The sequence below is a fragment of the Protomyces lactucae-debilis genome (genome assembly GCF_002105105.1).
Source record: "Protomyces lactucae-debilis strain 12-1054 chromosome Unknown BCR37scaffold_1, whole genome shotgun sequence".
Taxonomy (NCBI): Eukaryota; Fungi; Ascomycota; class Taphrinomycetes; order Taphrinales; family Protomycetaceae; genus Protomyces; species Protomyces lactucae-debilis.
In genome coordinates, this window is record NW_024467993.1 from 413222 (window position 1) to 436746 (window position 23525).

At 50.9% G+C, this 23525-nt stretch overlaps 8 protein-coding genes across 8 annotated transcripts; 5 read left to right on the top strand and 3 right to left on the bottom strand.

Annotated features, from left to right (window-relative positions):
• Positions 1-3440: 3440 nt before the first annotated feature.
• Positions 3441-4108, bottom strand: BCR37DRAFT_375656 (uncharacterized protein). The gene is made up of 2 exons (XM_040868427.1): positions 3756-4108; positions 3441-3731 (listed from the first exon to the last, which is right to left on the bottom strand). Exons 1-2 carry the CDS (start codon positions 3772-3774, stop codon positions 3568-3570), a joined length of 183 nt encoding a protein of 60 aa, XP_040728267.1. The 5' UTR covers positions 3775-4108; the 3' UTR covers positions 3441-3567.
• Positions 4109-10153: 6045 nt separating this feature from the next.
• BCR37DRAFT_9581 (uncharacterized protein) lies at positions 10154-11891 on the top strand. Its single transcript, XM_040872541.1, has 2 exons — positions 10154-10246; positions 10515-11891. Exon 2 carries the CDS (start codon positions 10595-10597, stop codon positions 11534-11536), a length of 942 nt encoding a protein of 313 aa, XP_040728268.1. The 5' UTR covers positions 10154-10246; positions 10515-10594; the 3' UTR covers positions 11537-11891.
• Positions 11718-12101, top strand: BCR37DRAFT_390296 (uncharacterized protein; the record flags this gene model as incomplete). The annotated part of the gene is made up of 1 exon (XM_040870826.1): positions 11718-12101. The coding sequence occupies one exon, from the start codon at positions 11718-11720 to the stop codon at positions 12099-12101; it is 384 nt and encodes a 127-aa protein (XP_040728269.1).
• A 3731-nt stretch (positions 12102-15832) lies between these two features.
• BCR37DRAFT_375667 (uncharacterized protein) lies at positions 15833-16778 on the top strand. Its single transcript, XM_040868428.1, has one exon. It carries the CDS (start codon positions 15912-15914, stop codon positions 16581-16583), a length of 672 nt encoding a protein of 223 aa, XP_040728270.1. The 5' UTR covers positions 15833-15911; the 3' UTR covers positions 16584-16778.
• A 700-nt stretch (positions 16779-17478) lies between these two features.
• On the bottom strand, positions 17479-20041 carry BCR37DRAFT_363503 (uncharacterized protein). Its single transcript, XM_040868245.1, has one exon. The coding sequence runs from the start codon at positions 19933-19935 to the stop codon at positions 17968-17970; it is 1968 nt and encodes a 655-aa protein (XP_040728271.1). The 5' UTR covers positions 19936-20041; the 3' UTR covers positions 17479-17967.
• Positions 20042-20125: 84 nt separating this feature from the next.
• BCR37DRAFT_9643 (acyl-CoA N-acyltransferase) lies at positions 20126-21267 on the top strand. The gene has a single exon (XM_040872546.1). It carries the CDS (start codon positions 20191-20193, stop codon positions 20926-20928), a length of 738 nt encoding a protein of 245 aa, XP_040728272.1. The 5' UTR covers positions 20126-20190; the 3' UTR covers positions 20929-21267.
• A 339-nt stretch (positions 21268-21606) lies between these two features.
• BCR37DRAFT_390300 (pheromone A receptor-domain-containing protein) lies at positions 21607-22860 on the top strand (the record flags this gene model as incomplete). Its single annotated transcript, XM_040870827.1, has 1 exon — positions 21607-22860. One exon carries the CDS (start codon positions 21607-21609, stop codon positions 22858-22860), a length of 1254 nt encoding a protein of 417 aa, XP_040728273.1.
• Positions 22861-22919: 59 nt separating this feature from the next.
• BCR37DRAFT_390301 (uncharacterized protein) lies at positions 22920-23342 on the bottom strand (the record flags this gene model as incomplete). Its single annotated transcript, XM_040870828.1, has 1 exon — positions 22920-23342. One exon carries the CDS (start codon positions 23340-23342, stop codon positions 22920-22922), a length of 423 nt encoding a protein of 140 aa, XP_040728274.1.
• Between the last annotated feature and the right edge of the window lie 183 nt (positions 23343-23525).

Below are 23525 nucleotides of genomic sequence, written 5' to 3' on the forward strand. Positions count from 1 at the left end.
TCTAAATTTGAGATTAAACTTTGTCAAATACAGAACAGAATCAGAACAGTGGTCCAATCTCATCTTCTACCCAATTTCATCTCGTGCGCTAGCACGGACCCAGACAAGCAACTGTAGCCTACAGGGCTCTTACGATGACCTATGACTTCTTTACCGCAATCGTCCCTTTTGCTTCGGCAAGTCATCTGGCATTGCGACCGCCTTATCAACCTGATGAGTCTGCAATCTCGGATCAGCAGAGATCGCTGACATTGCTTTGCTCGATATTCTGGTCGAGCGATCGATCCTGCGAAGATTACGGAGGTCTGGCCATGCATTCACTTCGAGATTGCTTCTCCTGACCCTTTGAATTCTGGATTACTCATGCTCGACCTAGCTTGACCTGTGATATCAATCCCAGGCTTTCTCTAATATTCTCTGACTGTCGACTTCGATTGTACTTGCAGAGACGAGCGTCGAGCAGGTTTGCCTTTCAGAAATCCCAGTCACTCATTGGTGTCGATTTGACCGTCTCCTACGTCGATGCGTCGACCATTTCTTCAATGCGTTCCATTGCCTCGGTGCCATCGTGGGCGAGGCGCTGGTGCCACAGCTTTGCCTTCTCATCTGCTTGCATGGTCAATGCAACCGCTTCTGCTTGTGGAGATAGCCAGTAGGATGCGCCACATTCCGCTCCAGCAGCAAGCAACTTGTCATCTTGCCGGACTTGCCATCCATTTCCGTCGCAATAAAAGCGTCTGTCGCCCTGTGCCAACTTGCTAACGGATAGCAGGGAGAATTCACCGAGGCCAAATAGGCAGTCGGGGACCGGCAATTGCTGATTGACCCTCGCAGTGCTGCTGCCAATGACTGTCTTGAGCCTACCGTTGACAAATGCTACTGCTGGCATTACGGAATCGGACCAGAGCGTCTCAAAAGTATCGCCGAGTCGCTGAGGTGGCTTGTGCCGCTATCGACCACCCAGTCAGTTTGGTACTTGCTAGCCTTGATATGCCAGCACACCGATTAGTTGGCATGAGCATCTTGTTGTCGCTTCTAGGATCTGGCCCTCATTCGCGGTGTCGCGATACGCTAGTCTGAATCTGCTCATCGTCAGACAAATGATGATTCAAGTGTTCCGATCACGCAAATGCCAAGCAAGTCGAAGTATGCCACCTAGCACGCGCTCAGAACCTACCGACGATATTCAAGGGCCCTCAACAGTGAGTATACATGATTGGGAGATGTTCCGCGGAGCCTACGCGGTGTCAACTCATTAATACAATAAGGGGCAAGGCAGACGAGTCTAACGCTCAAGACTCGTCTGCGCACAACAGACACTACTTCAACTATGGTGAGCGCTATGATCGGCGTTCTCAACTAACAACACAACTCAAGGGTCATACAGCGCAATCTGAGGCTGGAAACTCGACTACGTACAATATCGTCACGCTGCCCTCTCTCTTTGGGGATATAGGTGTTTCGCTGTTCAGCTGAGTCTGGAATTTCTTACTATGCTACTGTAAGACCATGCCACTTCTACATGCTTTCGCTTATGGAAGCTGCTAGAACACTTGATATTCTTGCAGAAGCAAATAGACTTTCTGTGTTCTATTGCTTGCTCTTGCTTTCTGCATTATACATGATGGACATCCAAAGATATGCGATGTGCCGTTACGATCACGTCATCTAATTTCGACCGCGAGTAGCAAGATGTCCTTACGTGGCAGACTTTGTAGTCCCATACTCGTGCAAAATCTTTGAATCTCGCCCTTATTGTGCACAGTCGAATTGGTATCTGGAAGGCTGACCCTGTATCCGAATACTTGAGAGCTTTTGTGGTGCAGTGGTAAAATCGTCCGCAGTCCAACAGTCCTAAGCCAGCGAATGTGTGAAGATATCTGCCGACATCAAGTCCGTCTACAAATTTTTGACAGTGCCGACTTGAAGGTCGATGCATTGACGAACACAGTGATGCTTCACCCGAAGCGAACAAATTGTCAAGCGGTAGCGAATGCATGGCGGATGCCTGATGAACAGGGCCTGAACTGCTAGGATATGAGCGTATTAATAAGTGTTGTTACTATTGTTATTGCTATGGAATCGCTATGCTGGCACATTGTAGTGCACGCATTGGCGATGTCGCACGCTCAGAATTCTTAGCGCACAACAGAAATCTGGTATCACTACTATTTTTGGACGGTCGTGGTTGAAGCTCAATTCAAATTGAAACGTCCTAAAAGCCATGTTGCTTCATGGCAGGCTGCAGAGAAACCAATATGCTCAGCTAACCAGTCTATTGCTTCTTGCTGTCACAGATCAATTCAACCTGAAAATTTGAGTCGTTAGCCGAGCAATCGTGTCTCAGTTGTGCGCAAGGAAGTCATGGTATATGGTGCGTTTCATTGACCATCAACTTCCTGCGCACAACAAATCTATCGAAAGAAAATCCTGTTGTGCGCAGGCAACCCTAGAGCTGTTGTGCGCAGGTGCAATGGTATATGGAGCACTGACCCTGTATCCGAATGCTTGAGAGCTTTTGTGGTGCAGCGGGAAAGTCGTCCCCATTGCACCTGCGCACAACACTTCACCTGATTCTATATCCCCTCTCGGATCATAGCTTTGCGTCTATCAACACTGCGCCTAGCTTCCTGAGGTCTACATGGAGATCTATCGTCGACCCATGCCTGTGACCCCGAGCCTTCGCGACAGCAGCATTCGATATTTCACTGTCCCCATCGAGACTCGAACTTCGGATTGACTCATGCACCTGTTGGACTGGGGACGACTATCCCGCTGCACCACAAAAGCTCTCAAGCATTCGGATACAGGGTCAGTGCTCCATATACCATTGCACCTGCGCACAACAACTAGACAATCATTTTCCATTTTGTGTTCTTCGTCGTCCGGAATGCTCTGCATGTAAGTCCCGCACAGAGGGCATACAGAAGTAACAAAACCTGTGGAAGTTTGTGCACTGGGAATTCTGAGCTTGCGACACCGCCAACGCGTGCGCTACAAAGTGCTAACACAGCAATTCCGTTTAGCAGTGATAATAGTGACAACACCTTTTAATACATACGTTCAGATTTTAGCCATTCAAGCTCTGTTCATCGGGCATTCGCCATACATTTGCCACCGCGCAAGAGGTAATGACCCCTATCAATTCAAAAGCCACGTCAACTGTCTTATGGCAACACTTTATGTTGGTAAACATGTCGTGCGCAGGTGAAATGGTATATGGGACACTGCCCTTGTATCCGAATGCTTGAGTGCTTTTGTGGTACAGCGGTGAAGTCTTATGCCTATTTGACGATGAGCGGACTAAGGCTAATCTACGGGGTTATATTGTTGTGCGTAGGTGCAATGGTATATGGAGCACTGACCCTGTATCCGAACGCTTGAGAGCTTTTGTGGTGCAGCGGGAAAGTCGTCCCCAGTCCAACAGGTTATGAGCCTCGTGTTGGACTGGGGACGACTTTCCCGCTGCACCACAAAAGCTCTCAAGCGTTTGGATACAGGGTCAGTGCTCCATATACCATTGCACCTGCGCACAACACTTCACCTGATTCTATATCCCCTCTCGGATCATAGCTTTGCGTCTATCAACACTGCGCCTAGCTTCCTGAGGTCTACATGGAGATCTATCGTCGACCCATGCCTGTGACCCCGAGCCTTCGCGACAGCAGCATTCGATATTTCACTGTCCCCATCGAGACTCGAACTTCGGATTGACTCATGCACCTGTTGGACTGGGGACGACTATCCCGCTGCACCACAAAAGCTCTCAAGCATTCGGATACAGGGTCAGTGCTCCATATACCATTGCACCTGCGCACAACACTTCACCTGATTCTATATCCCCTCTCGGATCATAGCTTTGCGTCTATCAACACTGCGCCTAGCTTCCTGAGGTCTACATGGAGATCTATCGTCGACCCATGCCTGTGACCCCGAGCCTTCGCGACAGCAGCATTCGATATTTCACTGTCCCCATCGAGACTCGAACTTCGGATTGACTCATACACCTGTTGGACTGGGGACGACTTTCCCGCTGCACCACAAAAGCTCTCAAGCGTTCGGATACAGGGTCAGTGCTCCATATACCATTGCACCTGCGCACAACACTATAGACTACAGCTATGGTTGAATAGGTAGGATGGAAAGAGTGCCATCTCACGAAAGCTTGCCCAGTGGGGCAACCAACAGTGCGGAACTGGCTGGAGAAATGAAGTCCTCATCAAGCAGACCCGCTATAACACTTTTGTGTCTTTGACCACCCTCGTGATTTCTCTTTGCGTAAGTGGAAGAGTCAAAACTGTTGGAGGTGATGCTACTCGCGGTAAAGATCTCACAACGTGCTCGGCAGTGGCAAATTGCATGTCTATGGACGACCATCATGGGAATAACACAGAAAGCAATAGAACAATGGATGTTCTATTGGCTTCCATGAACACAACAAGTGTTGTGCGCAGGTGCATTGGTATATGGAACACTGACCCTGTATCCAAATGCTTGAGAGCTTTTGTGGTGCAGCGGAAAAGTCGTCCCCAGTCCAACAACAAGTTGCTTCCATGAGCGCATGTATATTAAGGTGGGAAGGTCTCATAGTACCATAGCAAGGAATCCTAGTATCAGCTGAACAGCGAAACACCTAAACACCCGAAGAAAGGTCTCATAGTAATATAGTAAGAAATCCCAGTATCAGTTGAACAGCGAAACGCCTAAACACCCGAAGAAACACCGTCTTCCTGAAGCGGCGAGACCTTGCGAGTCTCCAGATGCCGTGTACAGTGGCAGCGTAGGTCATGATTAGGCCACGATCATCTTTATTGACTTCGGGGCAGACGATCTCGACATAGGTTGGACGGCCGACCAGATTATTGCAACGACCGAACAGAGTATAAAGAGGTGCTCGGGTGTCTCGAGCCCGGGACCCGTATAATTAATACACTCTTGTCTCCTGTTGTTCTTTACCGCGGCACTACCGTCTCGAACTCCTGTCCTCAGCGACCCAAGCGACAGAAAGCCACGGCTCCCACAGGTACTCTCATTGCATCTTAGGAAGCCTGCGAGGAAGGACAAATTGAAACGCTGTGCGCGAGCACGCGCGCATAACACTAAGGGTGATTTAGCGGGTGTGCTAGTCGAGGTTTTCACGTCGGCAGCCAGTCCCGCACTGTTAGTCGGCCTCCTAGGCAGACTTTCGTGAGATAAAGCTCATTTCATCCTACATTTACAATCAGAGCTGTAGTCTTTATTGTTGTGCGTGATTGACGGTAAGCGGATTGCAGCTAACTGATTGCGATGGTACTTCAACTATGGGGTGTGCTGGCCTTTTAAGGCCTGCGTTGTCAACTCATCAGCACAACTCTCACGCTCTAGAGTTGCCTGCGCACAACACTTCCCCTGCTTCTGTATCCCCTCCTTCCGTCTTCCCGATGCCAAGCAGCCTTTTGAAGTTTTCGAATTTGCTTCGGCCGAGAGCTTTTGTCAGCAGGTCCGCGAGCATTTGGCCAGTGGCAACATAGTCAAGATGCATACAGCCAAGTCGAAGACACTCGCGAACGTAGTGGAAGCGTGGCAAGATGTGCTTCGTGCGTGTGTGAAATTTGCTGTCCTTTGCCAGTGCGATAGCTCCTTGATTGTCGCCGTGAAGCTCGACAATAAGTGCTGCATCTTTGCCATCGATTGGCGGTGACATGTGAGCGATGATGCACTTCAGCCATTGAAGCTCTTTTGTGGCATTGCTGAGTCCGACATACTCTGCCTCGGTTGTCGACAGCGCAACAACGTCCTGCTTGCGGCTTGACCAAGATACGCAGTTGTTGCCGAGGAGACTAACGTAGCCACTTGTCGATTTGCCCGTGTCCTGGCAGCCTGCGTAGTTTGCGTCAGAGTATACGTCAAGCTTGAATGGGCCACGTGAGATGACGAGGGGGTCATCCTTTGTCGACTGCATGTACCGTAGCAGTCGTTTCATTGCCTTCCAGTGTTCGTGGCTTGGGTGTGACATATACTTGCACAAGATGCTGAGTGGAAACGCGAGATCTGGGCGGGTCGTGGTCATGACAAACATGAGGCAGCCGACAGCCTCTTGGTAAGGAATCGAGGTCATCTCCAGTATTTGCTCCTGCGTGGGCTTGACATCTTTGTCCTGAGCCGAAAATTTCGCGTTTGGGTCCATCGGCAGTGCTGTACCTTTGCAGTCTGCCATACCGAAACGTCGCAGTGTATCTTTGATGTAGCGCGAGCTTGACAACTCGATAGTTCCGTCGTTGCGGCGCACCAGCTCAACGCCGCAGAATTGTGTGGCTAGACCTAGGTCTGACATGGCCCATTTTTGCTTGATTGCGGTCTTGAAATGCTCGAGTGCATGGGAGTCGCGCGCGACGATGAGCAGATCATCAACATAGACCACCAATCGAATTACTCCACTTGGCATGGTGAACAGGCCTTGCTCCTGCTCACACTGGACGAACCCGTAAGCGATGAGAAATCTGCATAGCTCGAGGTACCACTCCCGACCTGACTGCTTGAGGCCATACAAGGTCTTTTTGAGCTTGCACACGCGGCCTGTACTGTCCTCGAAGCCTTGAGGTTGCTCCATAAAGTCATCTTCGCTGAGAGTGCCATTCAGAAACGCGGCGACGACATCTAGGTGATGGATTTCCAAACCTTCATTGACGGCAACAGTGAGCAGAGTGCGGACAGTGGTGAACTTAGCGACCGGTGCGAATGTCTCGTTGAAGTCGACTCCCTCGATCTGCGCGTAGCCTTTTGCGACCAGGCGTGCCTTAAACTTGTCCAGATTGCCGTTTGGGAGAGACTTGACCTTGAATGCCCATTTGTTGCCGATGACAGGGTGGTCCTTTGGGCGCTCCACCAAGTCCCAAGTTTTCATTTGCCAAAGTGTGGTCATTTGGTCCAGCTGAGCCTCTTCCCAATACTCGCGCTCTGGTAGACTAGTCATCTCTCGGTAAGAATTTGGCTGGACAATCTGTGCCGCTGGTCGTAGTACCTTTGGTAAAGCTTTTGTGAACAGCATGTTGATCTCATCCACTTCTTCCACTTCCTCATGTTGGCCTTCGGGTGCTAATGTGTTTTCTTCTTCGTCGCTGATGCTGTCCTGCGCTGATACCTCCTCAGTGTTGTCGTCGTCGTGCTCGTCGTCCTCTCCGCCGTCGCTGCTGGTCTCGTGAAAGACAGCGTCCCGTGACCTGATTGTGCGGCGGTGCTTGGGATCCCAGAAGCACCAGCCTTTAGTACCAGAGGGATAACCAACGAAGACTACCTCTTTTGCGTGGTCGTCCAGCTTCTTGCGGGTTGCGCCTGGTACGTGGATCCAAGCCTTGCATCCAAAGACGCGTGCGTGTGAGAGATTGGGCTGCTTCCCATACCAGGCTTCGTAGGCGGTCATGTCCTCAAGTGCCTTGATCGGCGACCTATTGCCAATGTACACCGCGGCGTTGATGGCAAACGACCAGAAGCTCCCGTCGAGTCCGCTTGTAGCAAGCATTGCTTTGGCGCGCTCAGTAAGGGTGCGATTGAGGCGCTCTGCGACTCCATTCTGCTGCGGCGTGTGTACATTGCTGAGGTTGCGCTGGATGCCTGCGTCGCGGAGTACCTTGTCGAAGTCTGCGTTGATGTACTCGCCGCCGTTGTCTGTGCGGAAAACTTTGATTTTGTGGCCGCTTTCCAACTCTGCGCGCTTTTGAAATTGCTCAAAAGCATCCAAGGCAGACGACTTCTCTTTGCAGAAATACACCCAGCTGAATCTCGACATGTCATCTGTGAAAGTCACAAAGTACTTGTGGCCCTGGACGCTCTCAACTGGCATGCTGCATAAGTCCGAGTGCACGAGGGCGAGTGGTTCAGTTGCACGGCTGAGACTTTCTTGCGGAAAAGGGCGTCGAGCAAGCTTGCCTTTCAGGCACCCGACACACTCGCTGGTGTCAACTTCTCCATCTCCCATGTCGACGCCTTCGACCATGTCTTCAATACGATCCATTGCCTTGGTGCCAATGTGAGCAAGGCGCTGGTGCCACAGTTTTGCCTTCCCATCTGCTTTCATATTTAACGCAACGGCTTCCTCCTGAGGGGACAACCAGTAGAGGCCATCCCCTTCCTCTCCAGCGGCAAGCATCTTATCATCTTGCCAGAGTTGCCACCCATTCTCGTCGAAGTGAACGCGTCTGCCACCCTTAGTCAATTTGCTGATCGACAGCAGATTGAAATCAACATCTGGAACATACAGGCACTCGGGCAACAACACTTGTTCATTGACCCTGGCAATGCCGCTACCCATGACTGGCTTGGAGCTACCGTCGCCGAATGCCACTGCTGGTACTGCTGACTTGGGTGAGAGGGTCTCGAAAGTCTCTTTCTGGCCGCTGACGTGGTGGCTCGAGCCACTATCGATGACCCATGCCTTGCTGGCGCTTGTCTTTGCTGCTGTATGCATCACATTTGCTGCTTTGGCCGCTTTACAATTGTTGGCAGTCTGGTCGATCACGATCGGGTAGCGGGAGTAGGCTTCAGACTGTTTCATTGCTACCTGTTGACTGTTTACCTTCTGGACAATTGCGCATGATGTGGCCCATCTGCTGACAGTTGTAGCACTTATATTCCGAGAAGTTCTTTCTCATACCTGGCCTCCAGCTGGTAGGCCTGAAGCTGGTCTCCATTCGCGGCGTTGTGTACATCGCGTGCGCCTGTGTGCCTGCCAAGCTCTTGCGACGCTCCGCCTCACCCATCAAGCTATTGGTGAGGAGGTCGATGTCGGCATTGCCGTTTGCAACGTACCCTTGGCGGAACACTTCCCAATCGTTTGGCAGACTGTTGAGCAAAGCGCTCCGCTTCTCAAAGTCCGTCACGTTGCGCCCGCAGTCCGCCACTCTGGCGATCAGAGTAAGCACGCGATCAATGTGCTCTTGCATGGAGGTGCCAGCCTTGCACTTGTAGGCATACAGTTCCTCCTGGCGGCGTGCTAGTAGCAACTCCTTGCTGCCCTCATTGGACTTGACAAGACCGGTCCAGATCTTGGCAGCCGACTCTGCCAAGTTGACCCTCATCATGACGTTGGCATCGAGGTGTTTGATGAGCAGCCTCTTGGCATCGCCTGCAAAGACTCGATCATAGGCACGGTCATCGACGTCGATGTCGGTGAAGACGTAGTCGTCCAGGGCGTAGGCTTCCACGGTGATCTGAAATACAGCTTTGAAGTTTGCCCACGACTCCTGTTTCCCATCGAAGACCATTTGCGGGACATATCGCATGAGGTCCTCACTGCGCTTCTGCTTGCGGGCAGCGGCCTGGGGATCGGCATCTCCGGCTGCTGGTACGGAGCCTTCGGTGGCATCGACGCCTTCTGGGCGTGTCTTGGGAGGCATTGATTCACTTGGTTGGCGTTGGCGTTGACGTTGGCGTTTGCGTTTGCGTTTGCTTTGACGTTTGCGTTTGCGTTTGCGTTGGCTTTGACGTTTGCGTGATCGGGTTATTCAAGGCTCATAGCCTGATTGACGGTAAGCGGATTGCAGCTAACTGATTGCGATGGTACTTCAACTATGGGGTGTGCTGGCCTTTTAAGGCCTGCGTTGTCAACTCATCAGCACAACTCTCACGCTCTAGAGTTGCCTGCGCACAACAGTGCGCTGGAAATTCTGAGCGTGCGACGCCGCCGATGCTTGCACTACAAAGTGCCAGCACAGCAATTCCGTAGTAACAACAACAGTAACAACACCCTTTAATACGTTCATGTCTTAGCAGTTCAAGCCCTGTTCATCGGGCATTCGCCATGCATTCGCTATTGCTTCACAGGATATGAGCCTTGTTATCCCGAAAGCCACGTCATCTGTCTCATCGCTATATTCACACTTCTGGAATTTTCGCCTAGCAAAATGTATGCGCATCGGTCGTCCAGGCCAGTGATCGTCTTCATCACTCTGCTCATGGATGGCAAAGATATCGGCCAATTCCGAGCCAGTAGGAGCCTCTGCATTTGCACCAATTTCGCCTAGTCAAGCTTATTGTCGCGACACCCTCTTCTATGTCTTCAGCAAAAGCGCACATGTAAATCCAAATGATCGCTTCTGCATACACAACGTCCCCATTTCCTGCTCGCTCATCGATTGTGGCCGTCGTATTGGCTCGCAATGCACTTCCTTCACGCCCTGGTCGCAGTATGGACCATCAAAGCATACACACCGTCAACCGCTGGTCGCAGTATGGACCATTAAAGTATACGCAACGTCAACCGCTGGTCGCAGTATGGACCATTAAAGCATACACACCGTCAACGTCGACGCCTCCGTTAGCCACGTATATTTATTACGTGTAAGGTCGCAGTATGGACCATTAAAGCATACACACCGTCAACGTCAACGCCTCCGTTAGCCACGTACATTTATTACGTGTAAGGTCGCAGTATGGACCATTAAAGCATACACACCGTCACCGTCCCCATTTCCTGCTCGCTCATCGATTGTGGCCGTCGTATTGGCTCGCAATGCACTTCCTTCACGCCCTGGTCGCAGTATGGACCATTAAAGCATACACACCGTCAACGTCAACGCCTCCGTTAGCCACGTACATTTATTACGTGTAAGGTCGCAGTATGGACCATCAAAGCATACACACAGTCAATGTCAACGCCTCCGTTAGTCACGTATATTTATTACGTGTAAGGTCGCAGTATGGACCATCAAAGCATACACACCGTCAACTGCTGGTCGCAGTATGGACCATTAAGTATACGCAACGTCAACCGCTGGTCGTAGTATGGACCATTAAAGCATACGCAACGCATTCTCTCACTACTTCTGCACTCATCATCACGGAAATGGCGTGTACCTGTAAACCGTGGCTCACGTCCCTTCGTCTCTCCAAGCAATTGCCTCAGTATTTTTCCTTCTTCCAGCAATGCCTCGGTTTCTCCAGCGATGTCTCAAAGCGCTTTGTCTCCAGCAACGTTGCTCAAGCTACATGCGATCAACTAAGTTCCCTGATCTTGAACTGGACGATTATTTCACAATGTCTTCGCACTGCCAAACCAGAGCTGTATGGAACGCTACGCCTTCTTATGCATCATCCTCCTTTCTCCGCAACGATTTTGTCTGCGCTACGCTACACGCTTGCACGCATCATCATCAACCCTCCGCAGCGACGTTGTCATCTCACCTGCACTGTAGCGTCATGCCTCGGCATCGCCTATCTCAACGTCAAGTCAAAGCAACACTGCATCTTGCACCGCTTCCCATCTTGTCTTCGTCGTCGTCCGGAACGCTCTGCATGTAACTCTTGCACAGAGAGGATACAGAACCAGTGGAAGTGTTGTGCGCTGGAAATTCTGAGCGTGCGACGCCGCCGATGCTTGCACTACAAAGTGCCAGCACAGGATGGAAACGGCGATCTGCCCGAAAAACAACACTGGTGCTGGCCCTCCAGTGGTTTCAACACCTGTCACAAATGTGTTGATCGCAGCCACACCCCCTTCAAGCCCACTGCCCGCGGTTTGTGTCTTGGAGTCTGTGAACTCTGGCAGAACTCCGTCCGGTAGTGGCCAAGACTGGGTGGAGAGCCCAACACCTGTGGCTCCATGGAAAGTCGTCCCAAGTCGACGACGAGACATTCGGGCATCAGCTCGGCAGCTGGGCCGTGACAACTGGCTCGTGCTACTTAATGGGCCTCAACCCAAATGCCCGAATTACGCGGCGGACCTGCTCATGCGCCAGCTGAACATGGAGACGCAGCTTAAAGGCGCGGCCTGGGCTGGCCAATTTGGAGGCGTGCTCTGTCTCATGCCAGAAACGACAGGCGATCGGGACATGATTATGGCCTCATTCGCTCGCTCCAAACGTCTGGGTGCTACGACTAAAGCAGATTTACGCAAGTATAAAAGTCTGTCTGAATTGTGGAAGGAGCGACAAGCCACTCGTGCATCACGAGGCCTGCAGTCAGATGTTATTCCACCTGCTCCGGAGCCTGCAACGCCTGTGAGCACGCCCAACTCGGTCGAGGAACCGACGTCACGCTCAACAGAAGCTAACCCAGACTTGGTCTCAGAGACTCAGTCCCCCTCGCCACCCAGTCCTCTGGATGACGTTCGGCGATCTGAACTCTGAAGCCTCGCCCCGGTGCCAAAATCAAATTCCAGAATTACAATCGGATTCTGGAACGTCCAAGGCAACCTTCTGGGCAAACTAGATGACGAAAATTTCCTCATTTTTTTGAGAGAATACGATATTATCGTGTTGGCAGAGACCACGATGGATAAAGGAAGGGAAGCCATGTACGAGCGTAATATGGCAGACTACGCGTTGGTCACCTCTAGTAGAAAGACTGGCGCTGCCAAGACAACGAAGACACAGGGCGGGCTGGCGATGTTCATCAAGCACTATATCTTCCAATCACCAAGGGTGAAGATTGTCGAACGCAACGCGGAGAATAACATTGACAGGATCTGGCTGTCAATCAACAATACGCAGATTGGGTTCACCTACCAACCGCAAGACTCCCCTCGCAATCTGGAGCTTTTGGGGCGCCCAGCTCTACAGATATTACACGATGAGGCTGTGCTGAAACAAGACTTTCTGATTCTCGGCGACTTCAACTGCCGTATCGGCCAGACATTGAACCCGCGTGCATGCGATACAACATTGAACTCGGCAGGTCGCAACTTTCTTAAATTTTGCGAGGATTTCCAGGCGTCCGTACTCAATGATGATGGATCGCTCGGAGATGCGGTTACACGACCAACTCATGTCACCAAGAATGATTCTGCGACTGCCACCTTGGTGACTAGCAAGTTATACTCGACAATCGACTATGCGATCGCTACCCCAGATGTTCGCAAGCAGATCGCCAAGTTTGACATACGGGACCCGGATGACTTCAGCCTATCAGATCACGCGTGTGTCACGGTCGTCATGGATGTTATGCTCGATTTAGATAGTTCAGTACGTAGGGTCAAGAGGTCGGCGCCGCAGGTGGAAAAGAATGAAATGGACATTAGGGCGAAGGCGGTCACGGACGCAGGCAAACTTGAGGCTCCTCCTAAGGCGATTCGCTTCAACACCATCATTACTGATCCACAGTTATGCGAATGGCGCAAGCTCTTGAAGCAGAAGCGGAACGAGAAAGGCGCTCGATCCAGCAGGCTTACTGAGTCCGCGTGTCAGCGCCTAAGAAGGAATATCAAACGGCGCCTCAAGCGTCTGCGAAAGCTTCAGAAGAAGGAATGGCGGGAGTGGCTGTCTGGTGTCAGGGGGAGGCGGGAATACTATGTCAAGCTACTCGAGGCCATCGGAAAGAAGAAGAAGGGCTGTCCCGTGGATGATGGCGAGATTCTGAGACATTTCAAGGACCTTCTCGGCGATCTGCCGTCAGGCACATTCAATGAAGAGGAGATGGAGCGTTTCCTTACTAACCCGTCTAATGTAGCATCGCAGGTGGAAGCAGCAAGGAAGAGAGGCGCATCAGTACAGGACTTTGTGTGCGCTACGGCGCATGCAGGCATGGTTTGGTCTGCAGCTGACGTCGCGGTTGCCAAGAAGATGCTGAAAACGAGCTCTGCCCCTGGTCTCGATGGCATAACTGTGCAAGAAGTCAGAGGGCTGAACGATCTAGAGGTGGCGGACTTGTTCAATGACATGCTGGATTCGGGTTCTATCCCAGCATCTTGGGGCCTTGGTCGTATCGTTCCAATCTACAAGAACAAGGGTCTCAAGACGGTTGCAGACAGCTACAGAGGAGTCACGCTTCAACCAATATTCAGAAAACTCTTCACGACGATTCTAAACTTCAAGCTGACGGCATGGAGCAATGCATTACGTATCGTTCCAGATTGTCAAGGCGGTTTTCGAAAGACCTTTCGCACATGTGACAATGCTCTCACGTTCAGAATCATCAAGGAAACGTACAAGAAGGACGGCAAGCCGCTTTTTACCTGTTTCGTTGACCTCAGGAAAGCTTTCGATTTGGTTGAACGCCGTGTCCTCATGCAGAAGCTGAAGAATTACGGCCTCACGGGCCGACTACTGACGGCCATCATGGCATTGTACACAAACACGAAAGCTTGCATACAGACAGACAATGGTTATTCGGAGGTCTTCGACGTCCATGACGGCGTCATTCAGGGCGACGTTCTATCACCACTTCTATTCAACATTTACATGGCTGACCTCGAGATGACAAGTTCCCCGCATACACCGAAATTGGCCGACCGAGAAGTTGGCTGCATGTTCTTGGCAGACGACATTGTATTGGTGTCTGACTCTATGGACGACCTGAACGACAAATTGCTGCAGACGCATGAATGGTAACGCCGGAATCGAATGCTCATCAACACCGAGAAGACACAGTTCCAAGTACACCTGCATGGGAAGATTAGAGCAAAACTCGGTGCAATTGAGCTCTCCTTGCCCGGGCGGACGCCTGAAGCGCCTCGCGCCTTGATTCAAGAGTGTGCCTCCTACAAGTATTTAGGCATTCACCTGAGCAGCAAGCCAACCTGGTCAAGCACAAAACACAATGCTAGCATGCTGGAACGCGCCAGAGTTGGTAGGTTCCAAATAGGCTCACTTGACAAGGTTTTTGGCCACATGTGCCTGTCTGAACTGCGTACGCTTTACCTCAATTTCGTCGACTGTCATGTCATTTTTGGCGCCGAGATCTCGTTTGATGGCGGGTCGGAAGACCTCAAAGCGATGCAGCAGGTGCAGACCGACTGGTGTCGTCAAACCTTTGGCCTCACGCGTCATGCTGCAAGACTGCTGGCTATTGTGGACCTGGCGATTCTGCCTGTAGCAGAAAGGAGGAAGCAGATTGCCATTGGCTTTGCAGACTACCTGGAGAACCTTACCGACAATCGCCTCGCCCATTTTGCTTTTGAACAAGCCAAGATCAACGCTCAAGACGATACTGCAGGCAAAACGTGGTACAGCCAGATCTCTACACTTCTCAATGGCTCCGGCGCGACTCTCGGCTCTCCAACGTGCCGCAAAGACTTCACTGAGTCGCTCTGGAAGACGCACTATGAGAACTGGGTGCATGAATGTGCCAACAACGCGCTATACAGACACATTACACCAGTCTCGTTCGAGGAGTTCAAGGAGCAAAGGCCTTATGTCAAGATGCAGGACGGATATGCTGGCAGATGGATTGCGCGTATGCGCGGCAGTAATGACCAGCTCATGGTCAATAGAGGGAGAAGACACAGGGATGACGAGCTGGATCGCTCCTGCCCGGCATGCAAGCCGACCGGCGATGTTGTGGAGACTCTGCAGCATGCACTGCTCGAATGCTGCGACCACGAAGCTCAACTGGCGGACATACGGCTGCGTTGGCCTGACTCGAGCCCTGCCGACATCATGCAAATCATTGTCGACCCACCGAAAGAACATCTCTCCTTCGTGTCGCGCATTGTCAACGCTGTCATCAGCAAAGTCAACGGGCGCTACCTGAGAATACTCTAGCTGTGTCTTCTATGACCAGCAAATAGCCTTATGGCACTATGCGTTGTCCGGCGTGGAGAGTCTGAGCACCCTTGGGTGGCTGGATTCTCTGTTTCGCTTCCCTCTTATTATGGGGGACAGTAGTTGAGCTGAGCACGACGTAGCTTTTTTTAGAGCTAAATCCCATCACAGCAATTCCGTAGTAACAACAACAGTAACAACACCCTTTAATACGTTCATGTCTTAGCAGTTCAAGCCCTGTTCATCGGGCTTTCGCCATGCATTCGCTATTGCTTCACATTTATAGCAATGAAGGAAATATATAAAAAAGAGCCAGTCCCGCACATAGGTTTGTAGAGCTCATTTCATCCTACTTATTATACCAAACCTGTAGTCTATAGCAATGAAGGAAACAAATTAAAAAAAAGCTGTGCGGGAATGCAAGGGTAGCACTACCACCACGCTGGCGCGTCTACCTCGATGCTTGGCATGAGCTTATTGACCGGCCGCGTATCGCCAATCACAGCACAGAACTTACCTACTGGCCGGAGAATTCTAAAACTTGGCCGCACATCTGCTGATATGCACGCCTCACCGGTTTTCCATACAAGTTCTTTACTCTGGGCACCTGGCCAAAAGGTTCACGAGAGCGCCTTCGAAAAAGTCACGGCCTATTTCCACGAGACTGAACGCTCGTCATTCTGCCCATTTGGACAAGAGAGAAAGGTACAGGTGGGAATGGAACAATGGAAGAAATGGTGCCTATTCTTGCGCCACATCCGCCACCGACATCCGATCACGGAAGACATACTCCACCTTCTCTCTCTTGGCAGTCTTTATCCTGGTAGCCATGAGGGGCGTTGGTACGGGTGCGATCCACGCTTCATCAACAATTTTCGAAACACAAGATGCGTCCAATGCATGCAGGACGAGGAGGAGACGCTCCAACCTTTTTGTCGAGTGCGCAGTTGCAGAACGCGTTTGGCAAGCAGCTTACCGGGAACGCCACCCATCTTGCGTCGATTTGGTCTGCCCAGCTGCAACGAAGGCCATGAGAGACATCAGCATCCAGAGAGCGGCCTTTGTGCACTGTGTCTTCCAGCGGTCTCGTCGTTACAGCGAGGTTCAGCTGGAGGCAATCATGGATCGTGACATTGGTCGTACCGTCCGGCGAGTTCAATCATGCGCCAAGCGCGCATAAAACAATGGGTGTTTTAGCGGGTATGCCTGCAGGAAAGGAGCAGCTTGCTGGTTCCAGCCCTGGAGGAGAACCCGCACTGTTCGTCTAATCACAGACATTTGTGAAGGCATTCATTTCATTTCTAGCATTACATTTTAGACTCATAGCTACTTGATAGTATTGAATGCAGATACATAAGAAAGAAAAGTACTGTAGAGTGTCCTCTGCCTCTGGCATCCTGGGCCTGATGTACCGTGGGTATCGCTCCCACTTCAGCCAGCGTGACTCGTCAATGCCTAGGATGTGCGGTTTCGGGCAGATCGTACGGTATTGGATTGTGTAAAACATAGATGTGCATTTCTCGGCAGAACTGGACTCGACTGGATTCCCATCTTTCAGCTTGGGAATTGGTAGTGAAGTGAGAGCGACTGCCATGAGGGAGGCGCTAGCTTCACTTGAATGACTTCACGAACGTCTGTGCCTCATGCTCAAAATTCCCGAAGCAGAACATCTATGCCATCTGGTCTATAAATGGCGCAGTGCTTTCCCACCTTATAAGTCATGAGCTAAGCCGAGTTCAAAGTAGCTCGGGGCAGATTGTACATCGGGACAGGCTCGCGAGGGGAGGGACATTCGGGAAAGAGCCCCAGCAGACTTTCAAATGAAGGCTATATGAAGAGAACCCTTTGAGCCAGGAAGATCGTTGTGCTAAATGATTTTCCTCAGATGTGTCACAGTGCCTTGATTTAGTATGGCGTAGTGGTTTTACAATTTCTGCATGATGTTGTGCCTGAGTTTGAGACTCTGTTTGGAATCCCGATTGAAGATCGCACAGGTGAGTGAAGGACATCAGCTCAGCACGCCAAGATTTGCGACATAGCATCGTAATGCTACGAAATGTTTCGTGTTTCAATTGCTGTCTGAATGACTGGCCAGCTACATTCAACATAATTTGCGATATGAAATGGTGTCGACACAATTTCCCAGCAATTGGTTATTTGAGTTTTGGACGGCTCCACAGTACCATCTGATACAGAAAGCCACCGTGAGGCGAGCGATCTGTTTAGGCCTCAATGCGTATTTGCACATTGACCAAATCTATCTATTATTTGTGATAGAAATTTTTGGCTGAAATTTTGTCTGCGATATTTTTCACGGCGTTCCCTTACCATCATAGGTGCGTCGGGTCTGCAAGAATGCCGTGTCAATGATTGACAGGCCTGAAGACACTTGGCCCTCAAGTGCTCTCTCCGCTCGAGTTTCATGTTCGTTGAACGAGTGATTGAGTGGCCAAATGAAGATAATGACAAGACCTCGCCGCAGCTCTTGCAAAGCATTGTGAACGTGCTTGCAGACTTAGTTCATGGCAGGGCGCACTTTCTGCTTGCGATTCGCTTTGAAGTGTTTCTTCGAAGATTTTTCAGCATTCGCACCAGAATCAATGTCGGCCATCAGTCGCGCTTTGCGCCCTGTCAGCATTTTTCCAACAGGGATGTCATTCTTTTTCGAGCCATCATCGTTCAAGCGCTCTTGGTACGGATACATGATAACTTTGCCGTTGACGGTGCCTCGGGCACCTCTTGAAGCTAAACTCTGTTGGCCTTTGATTTTCGCATTGACCTCTTTGTTCCTGTCGAAGAAGGCATCGTCGACTCGACCAGATGCCAGTCCTCCGGAAGGCCTCACGATTGGATGGTTGACATAGGTACTTGCATGAGCAGGAACATGAGAAGCCGGAGCTCGTTTCTTGGTTGCAAAGTGATCTGTTGTATAAGATTCCTGGTTGAACTCTTGACCGGAGACCGTGTCGGGAGGAGGCTCAACGTAAAGAAGCTTCCCAAGAACATAATCTTTGAGCACATAGCGGGCGGCTCTGCTCTCATCTGGGTTGCCTTGTCCGGCCTTTGTGAAACCTCGCGATAGGGCATACGCCGTGAGCAGCTCTTCCGCCGTGGGTGTGCCCGAGCCTCCCTCTTCTTCACTTTTCATGTGAATGACTATGCCATAAGCAGCTTCAAGGTATGCGCGCGGTATTCGTTGTGCAACTAGCGCTGCTGGCCCCGAATATTCCCGTAGTTGGTCAATTGGTAGCACTCCGGCGCAGACCAGATCGGCCTGCGAAGAAGCGAAATTTGGAAATACTAGTCCGGGGCAATCTACCAAGACGACTTGGTCGGACAGCTGGATTGTTTGGAAGTGTTTTGTTTTCCCTGGCGTGGAAGAAACAGATACAGTCTTGGCTCCTACAAGAGCATTGATCGTACTACTCTTTCCGACATTAGGATAGCCGACTAGTCCGATTGAAAGCTTCAGCGGCACTCCGCTCTCGTCGAGCGAAGGCTTGGGCGCACTAGCGATGAAGAGCTCTTCTAGTTGATCAATCGTCAAGATTGTTGGGTCTTGCGCTCCCTCCGAACCAGAAGACGGTTGGAGCACATTTGAGCCAACAGGTTCCAAGCTCTCCAAGCTCTCGGCAGATGAGAGGGTGCCGTCAGAAAATTCCGCTTCTAATGTTTCCCCTTCTTCGGAACTGGCACTTGATTGCGATTGTCTAGGCGACGGCGCATCTTGCGTGTGAGCTTGACGTTCGAGTTCTTCCTTGGCCATGTGGGCGCTGAAGAAACTGTATCTGATGCCCTCGGCGTCAAAATACTGCGCCCAAGCACGTCGCTGAGCGGGTGTCATGAGGTCCGCTTTGTTAACGAGTAACAGATTGCGCTTGGCAGGATCAATTTCTTTGACATAGTTTTCCAGATCTGTACTGCGAAACAACAAGGGATCCCGGGCATCCACAATCTGCACGATGAGATCTGATCGTTCAATGACTCTCCACAATTGCCTCCAAACCTCGAGATTGCGCTCAAATGGTGTCAGCAATAGGTCGTGATTCTCCTGTAGCTCTGCTAGATGACGGCGCCAAGCTAGAAAGGCATCCTTTTCGTTCCTGTCAAGCTCCGTCGGGGTTGTGTCAGAAGTCCATGGCGGGCGTCGCGGAACTGTCAAAGATTGCACGAATTGACGATGCTTCGCACGCCGCTCATTCTCCTGCTCCGGCGTCAATAAATACGGGTTAAATTGGCCGGTGGCGATAATCTTGACGTTCTGCTTCTCAGCGGTAAAGTCTGTGTTGGCAAGCTCAGCAGTGCTCAAAAATTCTTCAAGCGGCCTCTCTTGGGTGACGGAACGTAAATTCGCGTTGGAGCCGTAACTGTCGACGTCGGCAGCATGCCGAGAGGAGTGCGCAGAGTGCTGACCATGTCGATATTGATCATTTATCAACGACTTGCCAAGTCCAAGGGTTTTCTTAGACGTCGGTCGGCCCATGATCGTCTGACTTGAGCAGTTTTAAGGTTCACTGGTATTTGTGGCCTTTGACAAAGTTCCAGCTGGGCGTTTGCGAGGACACAGCAGTACTGTCGGTATCGAAACGGTACGTACGCGCCAAGAAAAGGTCTACGGGTGTAATTTTGAAGTTTGGTCTCACGCGTTCATGAGTGACGCAAACAGACACCTGGCATGCTTCAGTTCCGGCGGCAGACACTCGTCTTTTGAAGGACGACTCATCAAGTCTAGGCAGTGATGGAGGGTTTGCCTCGTGAAGTTACGGATGCTACTCTTGTTGATCTGTCAGCTCGCGAGCTCCAGATACGAGCCTGCGTATCGAGCGACTGCAAGACGGTAAAAGAATTCATCTTGAACAACCTGATGCAGCAAGCACGTATGACGAATCACTACATTTATCGAAGCTTGCCGCTTCTAAGTGTGTACTTCCTGGCACTGGCGTTCGCTATACGCAAATACAATCCTTGGCACTCCTCAGATTGGGGCCGTTTCGTGTTCCTGGTGTCCGCTTTCACAGCTCTCTTTCTGGTTTCTGTCGATTACCCTGTATTCTATTACTATGAGAGAAAAACAAAGACGACGTTGCAGCATGATTCATTTCTGCAAAATCCTGAACAAGCCATCAAGACTTCGGGATTTAAGTGCTGGGTAGCAACATACGGCGATGCTCTGGTCGCAGTACTTGTGCTACGCTCAATCGATTCGAATGAAGCTGAAATACCGTATTGGTTTGTTCGCAGCCGGTACAGACACAGTGGCCTTGGTGGAGACCTAATGAACGAAGCATTGCAATACGCTAGAACAACGAAGGACCTGGACCTTGTCAAGATGGAAACATCCACCATCAATGCGAGAGCGAACAAAACACTGCAGCGCTTCGGATTCGAAAGAGAGAAGGGGCCAAATGACAATAAGATTCTTGCTCTTTTCCGCATCCACAACCTGAAATGGCTCCTGCATACGAGTGGGCCATGAGGTCGATCAACAAGAGAGAGCAGTTGAATTGGCTCTAGCAATGAAGATCTTGTCTTTTCACGAAGGGTGAAGCTGCTGTATGACAGTGAGCAGTGCCGTGATGCTTGTCCTGCTATTTGACGCTCGATTTTGACCTGCAGGCCGCAGCTAGCCTTCTCCAGTGTGCGGCTATCGCATCCAGCTGGTATGACATTTTGGGAGTATCCCTCGGCTCGCCACACTATTCTCAATCAGACAACCTCATCATGGAAGCTGCTCTAGCTGGCAATGTCGCTTCAGTGCCTTGAGACTAGTGGCTGCATGATACGCTTGTCGGAAACACAGCTTGAGCTAGCGGCATTTGTGCTTTCACATATTAACAAAGGAGCTTGTTCGCACAGACCCGATATACAATTGTAAGTCGACCTCGATGATACAAAGCCAGCTTTCGCCTATGTGCCACGTCGGTGCAATTGTGGCGGGTCGCATCTGCCTGTTTTGCATGTTCAATAATTTCGATTGCGCTTTACAAAATCCGTTGTCTCTTGAAAGCTAAAAGGGGTAACTTTTCACTTGTTCTTGACGCAACTTTGCGACAACGGCAACAAAGCCTCTGAATGTCTTGCATCGTACCTCAGCGCTATATGTAGGGTCCTCTATCTGCATGCTTGCCCAGTTCAACCAGATTTCATTTCCAAGATGATACACAATGCAGGCTTTGCTGCGATCAACTACATTGCCAGCGTCATTATACTCATCCCGATGCCATTTCACATCAGCAACCGTAATCTGGCCGTTTGTTGTCTCTTTGCGACCATCTCCTTCGGATGTCTCTTCACAGCGGTGAATGCAACTGTCTGGCAAGAGCTCAAGAATCCCGTTCCCACCGGACCTGGCTATTGCGACGTTGCAATACGCTTCTTGGACGTCATGCAAATCATATGTCTAGGCTGTGGGCTGGCCATCTTGCGCTATCTGTCTGGCATCCTTCGAAGTCGAGGCGCTTCAGCAACAAGTCATGTCAATAAAACTCGGCAAGCCCTCACAGACTTAGCCATCATATACACTTTGCCGGTCCTCGCCCTGATGGTACAAGGTCTGTTTCTGAACCCAAACCGATACCTGATCCAACCAACCTTTGGCTGTCGTATGGCACTGCCGAACACGAAATTGACAGTCATCTATCTCTTGCCGTCGCCGATCCTCGCCTTGGCTTGTGCTGTCTATGCGATCCTCATCATTCTGGCACTGTACAAAAAGAGGAAGGAATTCCAGGAGATTCTGCATATGTCGCAGTCTGGGCTCAGCTCAGCCAGGTTCATTCGACTGTTTGTGCTTGCATTTGGGGCATTGGCTTTCTTCGTTCCTCTTGCCATTGTCGAGAGTTATCAGAAGTTTAATCACTTTGTGGGACCTGGCGCTCAGACTGCACCATACAACCTAAAGGAGTTGTCGCCGTTTTGGAAGAACGACAAGGGCAAAATCGCGATTTTCTACGGAGTTGCGGATAAAGTCAGCTTCCTGTACTATGTGTTCCCGCTGTCGGCTTTCTTCTTTACTGCCATGTTTGGCGTTGGCAGGGAAGCGAATAAGGCGTACAAGCGATGGGCTCGTGCCGTCGGACTCGGCAAGGTGGTCGATCGTGTCGAGAAGATCTCCCTCCCGGCCTTTGCCTCCCGGATGACAAGCAGATTGCTCAGCATCGGCAGGTCGCGGTTGTCGACCAGCGCAACTTCCCTCGACTCAGAGTACGACATGAAGGGCGTGCAGTCCATTTCTTCTCAGGCAGGGACTTCTAGCGACGGCGAGAAGAATGGCATCATGGAGCTTGATCGCGGTCACAATCAAAAGACATCGAGCAAAACACAAGCTCGCGTCTGGAGTGAAACTGGCGTTCCATGCTCCCCGCACAAGATCAAGGTCTTTTCCGAGGCAGCACAATCGTCTGTTTAGTCTGAAACCAGTTCTGTCTAGCTTTCAATGTTTTTGCGCTAATTCTTTCGACAATTCCTTTACACTTGTTCTTGTTCAGCCTGTCGCTTCTGACTGCGCGCAATGATGTGCATGCTCGTCTGTCTGATGTTCACAAGGTCTGTATAAGTCCCGTCCTCGTTCTTAGTAGAGGAAACCGAGAATGCCGCATTGATGAGCGCCTTGGCGCCCTTGAAGTCCTCTGCTTCGAACCTTTCGATTGCATACTTGTCAAACGTGGAAACATTGAACCAGGACGTCGTTTGCGTCTCGCCGAGTCCGCGATTGACGGCGAAGAGATAGCGATAGCCAATTTGCCCTGCCTTCGTTTCAAATCGGGCTGGCGTCGAACCAAACTTGCCCAACAATTGGCAAGTTGCTGCGTCGCGCCGCGAAGCCGAAGACGAGAACTGACGCGCGGCCAGTGCAAGAGATTGCTTGTTGAGTTTCTGGAAGTTGAACATAGCTGCGAATGAGGGTCTGTCAGTTGAGGTTTGAGTTGCTCAATTGCTTTTGGCTTGGCGTTCACGCGTTGTTGATGTTCGAAGCTTGAATAGCTCTCACCCTTCAGCTCCAGGGCTGTCGCTGGCCCAATTCAGATGGCGCGACAACACGAAAAAGGGAGTACGGCAACAAAAGACACTCTG